Source organism: Chenopodium quinoa, unplaced genomic scaffold (assembly GCF_001683475.1).
Source record: "Chenopodium quinoa cultivar QQ74 unplaced genomic scaffold, ASM168347v1, whole genome shotgun sequence".
Classification (NCBI taxonomy): Eukaryota; Viridiplantae; Streptophyta; class Magnoliopsida; order Caryophyllales; family Amaranthaceae; genus Chenopodium; species Chenopodium quinoa.
In genome coordinates, this window is record NW_018744858.1 from 455,439 (window position 1) to 468,230 (window position 12,792).

Sequence of the window (12,792 nt, forward strand, 5' to 3'; positions counted from 1 at the left end):
TACATATAATAATTTTTTTACAATGTAATACCTCAAATCAAAAGCTTGTTTTTCCAACTTCCTTCTTTTTTGAGGCTTTGGAACATCACTTTTAACTTTTTTAATAGGAGATTCTTTTGCTGGATTTCTGAAAAAGAAAACAAAGTGTAAAATAAAATAATAAATAATATCATGAGAACAATATAGAGCATCATACATACAATACAAGATATCATTGAAACATAAAAGAAAACATAGTTTAATGTCCTTTATCATTAATATAATAAAGGACCAATATAAGATATAATTAAAACAAAGGAGGAAACCATTTATTAAACAAAGGACATAATCAAGAGAATAGAGGACAGTATACAAATTAAAGCATTAGATACATGACATCATCAAGAGAATAAAGGACATCATACATTAAATAGAGGACAATATACAAAGAATTAGATACAGGACATTATCAAGAGAATAGAGGACATCATAAAGAGAATAAAGGACATCATCAAGAGAATAGAGGAATCATTTATTACATAGAGGACATCAGTCAAAGCATTAGAGGATATAATGTACAGTAGCAGAGGATATCATATTCAGCAATAGAGGACATCATCAAAGCAATATAAGATATCATCAAAACAATATAAAATAAAATCATAACAAAGTGAGACATCAGTAAAACAACAAAGGATATTATATACATAATATAGGATATAATGAAATGAATACACATATCTACAAAAACAAAAATAAGGTACTGTAGCACAATGATAATCAGGAAACAAAATATGATATCAAAGAATACAAATCAGCAAACAAAGCTTTTATATCCTCAATAATAAAATACGAATCATCTATTCTGGCAGAGACAAAATAAACCTAGTTTTGGTGTTTAACTTTCTCTTTGACGTTTTCTTTGGAGATCTTCTGCCAATCAACAATCAAATTTTCAACACAAATTTTGAAACACAAGTTGTAATTGAACTAGAAAATGAAAAATTAACCAAAATAACGTAAAATAAACACAGAAATGAAATTCAATGACAATAATCAACAATCGAAGAAGAAGATTGGAATAAAACATAAAATAACTTCATCAACAATCATCATCAATAATAACTTCATCAACAGTAAAATCAAAGAGCATTTTAGCAAATTAAACAAAAACTGGAAAAACCTAAATGAAAACAGAAAATTCAAAAACAAAAACGTTCAAATGTATACCTAGATGTAGAATTGGACTTAGGAGAAGCATTATCATCGGAAGATAACAGAGGTTGAGTCGCATTCTTCGACCTCATCGTTGTTGCTTTGCGACGATAATAAGTACGACTAAAATCTTTCATAAAACAACAAGAGTCAAGAAATAGAAAAGGAAACAAAGATGACGAAGAGTAAGTAAGACTGCAGAGAAGCGAAATCGAAGTACAAGTGAAGAGAAGAAGAAGAAATATGGAGGAAACTTCAAATTGATGAAGAAGATGAACAAATGACGGTTTATTTTGGAAAAAGAAAAAAAAACGGAAGAATAAACATTGAGAGAATAAATTGGGCTGGAGTAATAGTTTACGCATTATTGGGCAGGACAAATATGTTTAAAAACAGGTTGGGCCAACAAAATTGCCTAAAAAGAAAAGCCGGGCCAACAAACCCGCTGGATTGAGAAACTATTGGTCAGGCTTGACTGACCCAATAGTTTGTGATTTTTTTTATACCACGTTGTTCCTCTATTCTTATAAGAAATATTGGCTTTTATAGTTTAAAAGTATGATGTATAATGATTTGATATCTTGTTAAATTTCTTTTAATGTATATATTCACTTTTGTTTTTATATAATGATATTTAGAAATATACATCTCCATTTTGGAAATTTGTTAATTACTACCCCTAAAAAACGCCATTTATGAATTACTACCCCTAAAATTAATTGATTCTAGCAACTACTATTTATTTCCCTAATAAGCCTACTTAAGCTCTTAATGACATCGTTATTTAGGCCCTGTTTAGTATTAGCGTTTGAGGTAGCGATTAGCGTTTTGACCAGTCAAAACACTACTAGAAAAAAAATAACAGTGTTTGACAAGGTAGCGGTGTGAGTAGCGATTAACGGTAGAGGTAGCGTTTAGGTAGCTTTTCCCAAACGTTAAAAATAGTAGCGTTTAAGAGTAGCAGGTAGCGTTTGTTAATTTTTGCTTACTTTTTTCAAACAATTTATATGATTATTAATATATTTTAGTATTGCAACCGCTACTTTTTCCAAACACTCATACTATCAACCGCTACTTCGATAGCTAACCTCTACCCACTACTAATTGATAGCTACTCGCTACCCTAACAGCTACCCGCTACTTGACCGCTAAAAGCTACCCGCTACCGCTAGTTTTTAACAGGGCTTAGTCAAATTGTATTTTGTACTTGTTATTATTATACATTAAAAAGAGTTCCTAAAAACATTTATGTGCCACGTGGCACCCTCACCATGTCATCTTTCAAATATGAGCATATTCTAATGAAAAGTGTCTATCATGAGATTCGAACTCACAACCACAAAAATATGCATTAGATGTCTTACCATCTCATCCATATAGATTATTCATGCTTTTATACTCAACTCATGAATACATATATGAATTGGATGGAGATCTGAACATTTAATAACTGCAATTCTTAAAAAAAAATCAATCCCATAATTTGCTAATTATGTTCATCGAGGTAATACATACAAGCAAGAATAATTAACTATTGTTATAAATTAACTTTAGTTATTTAATGATTTTGATAATAATTATGTCTTTATTTTCATTATATTGTAAATTATATACAAAGCACATGTTTATATAATTTTTTGACAGGAACATGTTTATATAATTAGTCAATAGTTGTTCCATAAATAATTTATTCAAAGGTTTAATGAAAAACTATTAAAAATCATAAACAAATAATGAATGAATTAATAAACAAATAAACCTATCTATTCAATTACAAGTGTTCAAAGAAACAACCCGAAGCATCACCCGAGCCACACGCTAGTTAGTAGCTTTAAATCCTTAATTAATTAGAATAACTCTTGTACCACTTCTACACCACCTCCGTCAGCCCCCCACTAGGAAATCCATCCCCTCTTGCTTATCCACCACAAAACCGACCCCTCTCGTTTCCCCACCGCGAAACCGACCTCTCTCTTGTTCCCCCACCGAGAAACCCATCTCTCTCGTTTCCCACCACGAAATCCGACCCCCCTCCCATTTTCCCACCACGAAATCCACTCTCATCTTATTCCCCCACCGCAATTACCGCCCCTTCCCTTGCCCTAAATCTCAAAACCCATTTCCTCCGCTTTCCCTAACCCCGTTACCACCCTTCCCCTTCCCCCAACCCTCAGAAACAGCCCAGCCACGTGATGGTGTGAGTTTCGATGTAAGGGAATGGAAGGGGGATGGTTTCGTGGTTGGGGAAGGGGAAAGGGAAAGGGGTGGGATCGTGGTGGGGGAACGAGAGGGGGTGGGAATCATGGTAGGGAGAACAGGAGGGGTAGTTTTTGTGGTGGGAGCCGTACGGAGGTAGTGCAATGGTGGTCCAAGGGTTTAGTTAATTAATCAAGGTTTGAAAGCCACTAATTACAATTAGTCAAACAATGATATCATTAAGTGGTTAAGTAGGCTGATTACGGGAAAAGGTAGTAGTTACTAGAATTAATCAATTTTTAGGGTAGTAATTAACAACTTTATTTTTTAAGGGTAGTAATTCACAAATGACATTATTTAGGGGTAGTAATTGACAAATTATCCCTCCATTTTAAAATATATGCAACACAAACCAAATTTGGGGTTTATTTTATTTATGTATGCATTTATTTTTATTATTTGCATTATTCACTTCCACTATTAGAACTTAATTTATTTATTATTTTATATTTTCTAATTTTGTATTTGTATCACTTCATCTTCTTTACCTCCCCTTCCTTTTCTTCTTTCTTTAATATCCTAACTAATAGAAATGTTTGTATCGCACATAAAAGGCGCGAGGAATTGACTGTTAGCCTGGTGTATAGCACAAAAAGGGCGTAGGGTATTGACTGGAAATCTTTAGATACTGATGTTAAGATTGCTTCTTTTGGTCTTCAAACTCGACTTGATAGATGTTTCTTTACCACTGTACGTGAGAGAGAGGAGAAAGTGGCTATGGCCGAGGCTGCATTTCTTTATTCGCGCCAGCGGGCTAAGACTAAATGGGATGCTTTTGGTGATCTCATTCCCATTTATTATTTTCTTTGGTCTAGGCTCGATGTCGTTGTAGTTCTATCCTCGGGTTAAAAAATAGTTAGTTCTGGTTCCTAGATTTTGACCCCTCCGCGGTTAGCTTCATGATTTTGATATTCTATTCTTCCTTGTACTGTCCCCAAACTCTTGCTTCCCCTCTCTCTCAAATAACGTGGGATTAGTTGCATCTTCCTTCCCCCTCTCTCCAGGGCAATGGATCAAGGGTTTGATGAGATCTTTTTGTCTTCTGAAAATTAAGGAGGCCATGTTCAACATAGATGATGGTAAATCTCCTGGTCCTGATGGTCTCTCTTCTGCGTTCTTTAAGACCTTCTAGCTAATTGTTAGGGAGCACGTGATTTATGCAGTTGAATATTTCTTTGCTTATCATCCAACCCATTTATACAATCGTGTTATGCGTGTCGATTTCAGGTTGAAAATTTCAACCTAAATCTAACCCGTTAAATTTCGTGTCGGGAACGTGTCGACCCAATTATGTAAACGGGTCGAAATTTTTTTACCCAAACCCGCTCATTTCATATAAAATTCATGTCGGATTATCAAGTCGCTTTTGACACCCCTACTTTTGATAATAAAAGCATACTAACCTTTATAATTTTCGCTAACTTGTTGTTTAAAGGTTTATTAAGTAAATTAAGTGAACAAAATGAGAATTAGGGAAAAGGACATTGATTTGAAATTCAGAGAACCGCAAAGAAGATATTAGCTGCAAGAAAACAGAACGTGTGGCAACGGCTTCTTCCGTGAAGAACTTCACCCAATTTTCTCTCTCCTCTTCCCCCGCTTAAAATTCAACTCTTTCTTCAACTTTTTAATCTAATTTGAGCTTTAATCAATGGCACAGTTCATTCTACAAGGGCGATTGAAGCTGCTATTGAACAGTGAAAACTCAGCTCAATGTAAGCTTATTGGGGTAAATAGAAGTTGTGGGGTGTTTGGTTTTGGTGATTTTTGCTCGATTTTTCCACTTAATTTCAACGAAAACAATGTTAGAAGAAATGGGTTGTCGAAAAAAGTGACAATAATTGCTTCTGCTACAAAGGGTAGTTCAAAAAATTCTGTAAATGGGAATGTTAATGGAGTTTTTAATGGTGATAGCAGTGATGATTTTGATGATTATGAAGATGAAGATGGTGATGATGATCTTTCTTGTTTCAGGGGTTTAGTTCTTGACATTTCTTATAGGTCAGTTTAAATTCCTCTTTTTTTTTTTTTTTTTTTTTAATGAATCTATTAATAATTGTTTCAAAAGCATTTGGTTAATGTTGCTTGGGATTGCATTAGAATGAAATAATGTTCTTATAAATATGTAACTGTGTTTTTAATTCAGGTATTATAATGCTTGTTTATTGAACTGTATGGTATCTTGGTAGTTGGTATGTATGTTTTGAAAATTTGTGTGTAGTTATGTAGGGTATGTGCAAGTCATTTTCTTTGTGAAGAAAAATGTCTATATTGATTATGTAATGTTATGCCAAAAGATTTAAGATTGAGATGAGCATAATATGAAAAATTACAAGGGACAATCATGGAGGACCTACCCCTAGGTGCGTGCTCATAGGTCTAGTGTACGGCATTAAATGCAAGAAGTATGAACATTTTTGCATGAGAATTGGCAACCTTAAAAATCAACCAAACATTTTTTAAAAACGGATAGCTGTTAGATTTGATTGAATGCTACACCTTGTCCCTAAAGAAATAATGAAATGAGAAGGAACTACCAATAAGCTGTTAGATTAGTAGCCGAGGCCAAGTTGTTGGAAGTATTTTAAGTTTCAAGTCTGGAATTCACTCTGTCATGATATTTGGAAAGCTTTCGTGTTGCCATATTTGCCTCCCTTAGACAAAGCTGAAATAGAAAACATTGAGAGGTTAGCCTATTTTTTAGAAGTTAAACTCTGTCTCACAACTTGGAGGTCATCAGCATAGAATTTTGCACTTGGATGGGTTTGGTAAATTTCGTTGTTGGCATAATAATTTATAGATTTACATACTATCTAAACCACTGAACTTTCCGGCAAAACTAAATCTTGCTATAGAAGTTAGTGGTGTAACTTGGTGACTTAGATGACAATCCCTCAATTTGCAATGTCGAGGTGGTTTGCATTGTTGGAGAGCTGCACTTTGTGGCTTGTCCGTAAAATCTCACTGCCCTCTCAATGAAAAAAAGGATTATCCAATGAGAATTAACAAATTGGGGCGTGAACAAATTACGACGGTTCCCTTAGGGTGAATGAATGATTAGGGTCCGAGAATCTAATTGCCACCATTTTATTTATTTTTGGGGATATGAAAAAGTTAAACAACTCAACGAAGTACAAATACCTTGCATTTGTCTTGATGCAGTTAATGTATGATGTATCAACTAAATCTGGGCCAAATCCCTTTTTTGCAGTGAAAAAAAGAGTTTTTATTTTTTTTTATTTTCCACCATAAATATAGGGAGTAATTTAAGCTGTTCAAACTTCTGAGGACCCTTCAGTAATCACCAATTGATTTCTCTGAACATTAGTCTCGACATTGTCCAGGAACAAGCTTATTATTTTCCTATCGAACTTGTTGTGTTTATGTCTGTCTATACTGGTTGTAAGCCATTATTGAATACTGGATTTCAGTAAGTTGATGGAACACAAAAATAAGGCCTGACTTGATCATACTTGTTAGTATTTTATTATTTCTATGAAAGCACGTTAAGGTTGCAGACTTGCTGCACATTCAGTTTCTTGTCTTCATTGGCCATACCTTAATCTTATATTTGATTGGCAAGAATCACTCAGTTACTTTTGAGCTATGAATTAGTTTTCAACATAACATTGTTAAACAAGGCTTATTTAAAGAAGCTCTGCTTGTCCTTGCCAGACCGGTCAATGTTGTCTGCTGGAAGCGTGCTATTTGTCTGGAGTTCACAGAGAAGGTTAGACTAATGTGGGCTGCTTCTTCTACTGTTGCACTCTTTTTTGGGCTACAACATCTTTTTCCAATATAAAGCTGGCAATAGATATAGAAACTTTAAATTTGCATATAAAACATTAAAAATAAAAATGGACTTTGACCCTCTGTCTGATATAAACAGCTTCACATTTTTATTATTTGATGCCCCATATTAATATTTCTATATCCTTGTAAGGTAATAGTTTTTTTTTCCTCTCAAAAAACAAATTTACCTTTCTATTTACTTTCAATTGTTTATTTAATAATAAACTTCAATTAATCTTGATGCCAAAATCTGATGAAAAGTTAATATTGGAATTTGGTATAGTAGTATTATGTTGTTATCTTTACTCGACTCACATCTCAAGTGGAAGTTGAATATGTGCTGAATGCCTGAAACTTAATACAGAAGGTTTGTTTATGAGACTGAAACACAAAAAAAAAAAAAAAAAAAAAAAAAAAAAAAAAAAAAAAAAATTGATTGTAGTGTATGGAATTTACTTTGATTGGGGAATTTGGCTTCAAGCTTAGCTACGGTTTCATAATTTTTGTGGGTTAGGGTGCGTTTGGGGGGGGGGGGGAGCATGGAGGTGCAAGGAGGGTTCATGAAGAAGGATGTTATGTTCAGGAAATCACTTTGTGTACTCAGTACTAGGAGAGCAATTTTTTTTTTTTGCTATTTCTTATGTCGAGGATTTGTCATTTTATCATGGGATGTTTATAGGGCAGGTAAAGCAGGTTAGGGAAAGTTTAATACTTTAATTGATAGGAATTTTCCATTTCCGCCATGATTAAGATTCTTTTGGGGCTATTACTGATGATACACTGATCTCCATTTGATGGAAGAACTCTAGCCGTATAGAGTGGCAGTGTGCTAGAGTTTCTTATCCTCTTTACATGATTAATTGAGAATGAACAAAGTAACTAAGATACCTGTTATCCTCCAAGATCAGTTTGGGCATAAAATACATAATGTTGATTTTTTTGCACAAGAATTAATGCAAGAGACTCCATACTACAACAAAATATCTAACCCTTGCTGTAACTAAGATGCCCCTGCAAACATAGGCAGTTTCTTCCATGGACATACTCCATCACACCATGGACCTAGCCACAGCTGCAGCAAAAACACGCTCATCACCATCACTCTTGTGTCTAAGATTACAGTTTTAGTATTTCCTTTAATTGCTTCCACCAGGGGTAGCCATCCAGTGTCAGAATATACTTTGATGCATACTCGCAGTAGTCATTTTACCAGCTTCAACAAAATTCCCTTGCTGAATGTGTTATAATTTCTTCCAAACCAAACATCCCAGGTCCATATAATAAAAGCACTAAACTTCTCTGTATCACATCTTTGCCTTGGACATTTTAATTCTATACTTAATACAAACTGCATCGTAATGCCATTTTTCTGTAAAAGCTCTCTGATTCCAGAAAACTGACCCAATTACAACACTCAAAGTATGAGAAGCGGTCTCCTCCTCTCTGTTCCCTATTACATATAGCACTTAATCTATCGGGAATTAAGGATTTATATGACTGTTAATGATGGGATTTTATGTTCACATATTGGATCTTTTGTTGTAGCTTATTTTCGTCTTTTCTTAAAATACTTTTCCTAATTGGTCTGATCTTTAAAGAAGAGTTGGGAAAAGTTCTCCATACAAATATTGTTTTCTGCTAAAGGCATCTTTTTCTCTTTTGGCAATTTATGTTACTCTACTTTATCATTGATTCTTCACTTTCCTATTTCTGATATTCAAAGAATGAACATTCTTTCAATTCTCATATTAATGAACTAAGTATTATTTGAAGTGTATCTATTTATACAAGAGCCACTTACTATGTTCATGCTCATAACTTTCTATTGATTTCCCTGACTCATCTATTGAAAATTTTAACTTCTTCTGCAGGCTGATGTTCTGGAATATTACGATCAGACAGTAAACTCACCTAATGGTTCTTTTAACATACCAGCTGTATTAAGGGTATATATTGAAGGTCTACATTTTCTGCTTGCTTTACATTCCAATTTGTCAAATTATCTAAGCAGAAGTGTTTTCTGCCAGGTTCCACATCTGCTTCAGGTAATGAAGAGAAAAAAAGTCAGAAACATCCTAAGCCGCAAAAACATCTTCTATCGAGATGATTACATGTGTCAGTAAGTTGTGTATTAAGTAAAGCTACTTTCTTGCTGCACTTGTATGCTTTCCATTTCTCCAAAATTCTACTCCAACATAACTATTTAAAGTGCACAATAGATCGGCTTTCCTACTTAATGTAAATGAAATATCTTGCTTTTTGAGCTTGTACTTTTATTTTTGGACTATGCTAGTGAAATTCTTATCTTTGTAAGCTCCCCCATATATCGCAGAACAATAGGATTATACATATATTGCAATGTTTTTGACATTTTGCACTGCACTGCTTTTGAAAAATGTTATCCTGTTTAATCGCTTATGAGCTTTTCTTATTTATGTACTATTGTGCTACAAACGACTTACCAATGGCCTTTTATTCTCTCTAGGTACTGTAAAGTGACAAATAATTTGACTATAGATCACGTGGTTCCGATTGCACGAGGTGGAAAATGGGAATGGGAAAACCTGGTAAGTGCACCTCCTGGACAGTGGTACTTCATTGATGAGTTTACTCATCTGTGCTGTGTTTTCAATGAGTTAAAACTAACCTAGAAGTACAAAGCCTTGTATTTTTATCAATTTTACTGGGTAGCAAGAAGGAAATTGGAATTTATGGGCTTGTACTTGGCTTTTGTGTATCTAGCTTTTTTAAGGCATAACTTTATAACTGTAAGAGTAAATGAAGATAGTAAAGCTGAATTTGATTGTTAAACTTGTCTTTATTGCTATGAATGTTGGATCATGCTGCCACCTCTACTGGCTTGTAAAGTTGATTCTAGAGTACAAGAAACTTTTCTTATTTACATTAATATCAAATTAAAAATACCCCTAGTTTCATTCAATGTGCATCCTTTTCCTTTCTTTGTCTTGCCTCTACTTGCATCTTAGTCTTTTATATTTTACCAAAAAATCCTCCATGATAATTCTTAATTAGATAGTTGTTTCTTGTACTGTCCTGCCCGTAATTGTCACTTTCATGGTTATCAATCGATTAAGTTCTGAAGATTGCAACTAAAATCTATAGATTTAAACCATAGGGTAGTAATTATCATTAGAAAATCTTGTATTTTGACAGTATACCAATATTTTATACCGGTGTAATCAAAATTTGAAGTCATACAGGAGTATGGATAAGAAAACTATTACTGTGCTTTCTGCTGTTCTGGTGGTGCTGTAGTGATTTCCTCTGAAGCCTGATAATTACTATGCTGACTACAGGTTCTTGCTGTTGAAATTTAATTGATGATTCTTTTTCCGGTAACCTATATATTTGAAACAGGTGACAGCTTGTATTAGATGTAACTCGAAGAAGGGCCACAAAACTTTAGAAGAAGCAAACATGAATCTTGTTAAAGCCCCAAAGGTATTATAAATTCTCACTAATCAAACTTTAATCTTTTTATTTTTTAATTCTATAATATTATTTTTATATTTTTAGTTTAGAGAGAGTCACAAAGGGTTGTCCATTGTCATTTAAGGCTATGCACTCAAAGTATTGAATTGTTCTTATTGCATATATATTCAATACTCAGTAGAGTGATTTGTAACATCATTAAGTGTATGCTAATATGGCATATATTGGAATATATGCTTTGAAAAAAGGCTTAATATGCTTATACATGTTATCAAGCAGACTTGAGGTGTATGAATGAAAGTATATTACAAGTGTTATATTTTCTTTCACAGAAAATCTGACCAGCTAATCTGTTCAAGACTATATTGTTTTGCAGGCACCAAAAGATTACGACATACTTGCTATACCGCTGACCAGTGCAACTGTAAGGATGCTGAAAATTAAAAAGGGAACACCTCAGGAGTGGCGTCAATACCTCCCAAAATGACGGCTTCAAATGATTAGTGGCACTGCCTGAACATGTAAGGTGGTTGTATATAATTATCGGTCCTTCATGTACACTTATGCCTTATGGTATTCTAGTTACGCATCAAGTGTGTCTAATGTTACAGGGCATCTGATGTATCCATGGCCATGAGAAGAGATTGGTAGCTCTGTAAATTGTGAATTTAGGAAACGATCTCTTCGGGTTTTCATGGCTGACACAACTAATCAATTAATTCTCTCTAGTATAAGCAAGGAACTGCCCTTTTCTTAACCTTATTTTTTATTATATAGGAATATGCTTCTATGAATGATAATTCTGTTATTAACTTCTCTTATATTTGTGTTTTGCATGAATATCCTTGTTCTGGAATTTGTTACTTAATTCAGTTGGATTTCTATCGGAAATCTAAGTAATGCAATTGCACATTTCTCTATCCGCCCAACAGACGAAGCCGATTTGTGTGGAAGTATATAAGTACTGTACTTTTATACCTTCGCACACGGCTCACCTAATAGGGAGGAAGTAGTAATGGAGTGTTGTTATGTATGTGAAAATGCATAACAATACAACGGGGCCAGTTTGGAGGGAAAAAAACGGGATGGAGCCCATTGCACAGTAAAAAAGCAAAACAAAGCAAAACATGGGTCAGAAATACAAGGGAAAAAAAAAGGAGAATGCATGTATATAAAGTGAAAATGTACGATACATGATTATATAACTATAATACTTAAAATAGAGAAAACTGACCCTCTTCATTTAGACTTTCATCTATAAATGTCGTTTCTAATTTGACTACTTTTGTAAGATGATTACCTTTAAGAACAATATTTAGTGAAGGAAGGAGTACTATACTTTATACGAAGTATTATTAGTTTTTATTTATTTATTTTGAAGATTTTTAGTAGTTACTTTGACAATAAAGAAATAAAAACAAAAGTGAAAATAGGGGAAAACAGTCTAACAGAAACACGTCAAATGCTAAAAATTACTACTACTACTACTAATGTAATATTTTACACAAAAAGAGACATTAAAAAAAAGACCAATTAATTTCACTTATAACATATTTAGTTGAAAACTAGTGCGTGACCCCGAGTTTTGCCCCACGTGACACTTTAATTTGAATAATTTCATTTTTATTTTAAACGCTTTAACAAACATGTTAATTTATTTTTTATTTTTTATTTTTTGTTGGTGATTATTCTACATTATATTACTTGTATGTATTTATATATAAATGTGGATTAAAATATCATGATTCATTTCTAACTAAGATGGTTATACATGTGGTTTTCATTCAATGAGGTTTGGGGTTCAATTCTCTTTGTATGCATTTTTAATTTAGAATATTGAGTGATGATGTGAAGTGATGCTAAAGGTTATTAAATGTTGATGTGACGTGATACATGTGTAAGAAAGATACACATGGCACATATACATAGTTAGAAACGCTTTTTAATATATAGTATAGTATAGATATAGATTCCTATCATTCCCTAGTAACATCAACAAATAACATCCTTTCATCTCCATGAGACAGACCAAGCATTTGAACAAATTCAATAGTGCTTCCAAAACCATAAATAATGGGACAATTATAAAATTAAACT

The 12,792-nt window shown here is 33.5% G+C and overlaps 1 protein-coding gene across 3 annotated transcripts; it reads left to right on the forward strand.

The window, feature by feature from the left end:
• The first annotated feature begins 4,922 nt into the window (after window positions 1-4,922).
• Window positions 4,923-11,516, forward strand: LOC110704752. 3 transcript variants are annotated; one of them, XM_021882565.1, is made up of 8 exons: window positions 4,927-5,451; window positions 7,126-7,180; window positions 9,114-9,188; window positions 9,270-9,361; window positions 9,728-9,809; window positions 10,621-10,704; window positions 11,072-11,216; window positions 11,307-11,516. In XM_021882565.1, exons 1-7 carry the CDS (start codon window positions 5,102-5,104, stop codon window positions 11,180-11,182), a joined length of 849 nt encoding a protein of 282 aa, XP_021738257.1. In that variant the 5' UTR covers window positions 4,927-5,101; the 3' UTR covers window positions 11,183-11,216; window positions 11,307-11,516. The 3 variants fall into 3 exon arrangements, with proteins under 3 accessions (XP_021738258.1, XP_021738257.1, XP_021738256.1); XM_021882566.1 differs by lacking the exon at window positions 11,307-11,516 and having other exon boundaries at window positions 4,923-5,451; window positions 11,055-11,238; XM_021882564.1 differs by having other exon boundaries at window positions 11,072-11,516.
• The last annotated feature ends 1,276 nt before the right edge of the window (window positions 11,517-12,792 follow it).

Bases quoted from the DNA above. Each gene is read 5' to 3' on its own strand.
- LOC110704752 (XM_021882564.1), top strand. From the start codon at position 5,102: ATGGCACAGTTCATTCTACAAGGGCGATTGAAGCTGCTATTGAACAGT. The intron at 7,181-9,113 runs GTTAGACTAATG...CTTCTTCTGCAG, and splicing joins GTCTGGAGTTCACAGAGAAG to GCTGATGTTCTGGAATATTA. The intron at 9,810-10,620 runs GTAAGTGCACCT...TATTTGAAACAG, and splicing joins AATGGGAATGGGAAAACCTG to GTGACAGCTTGTATTAGATG.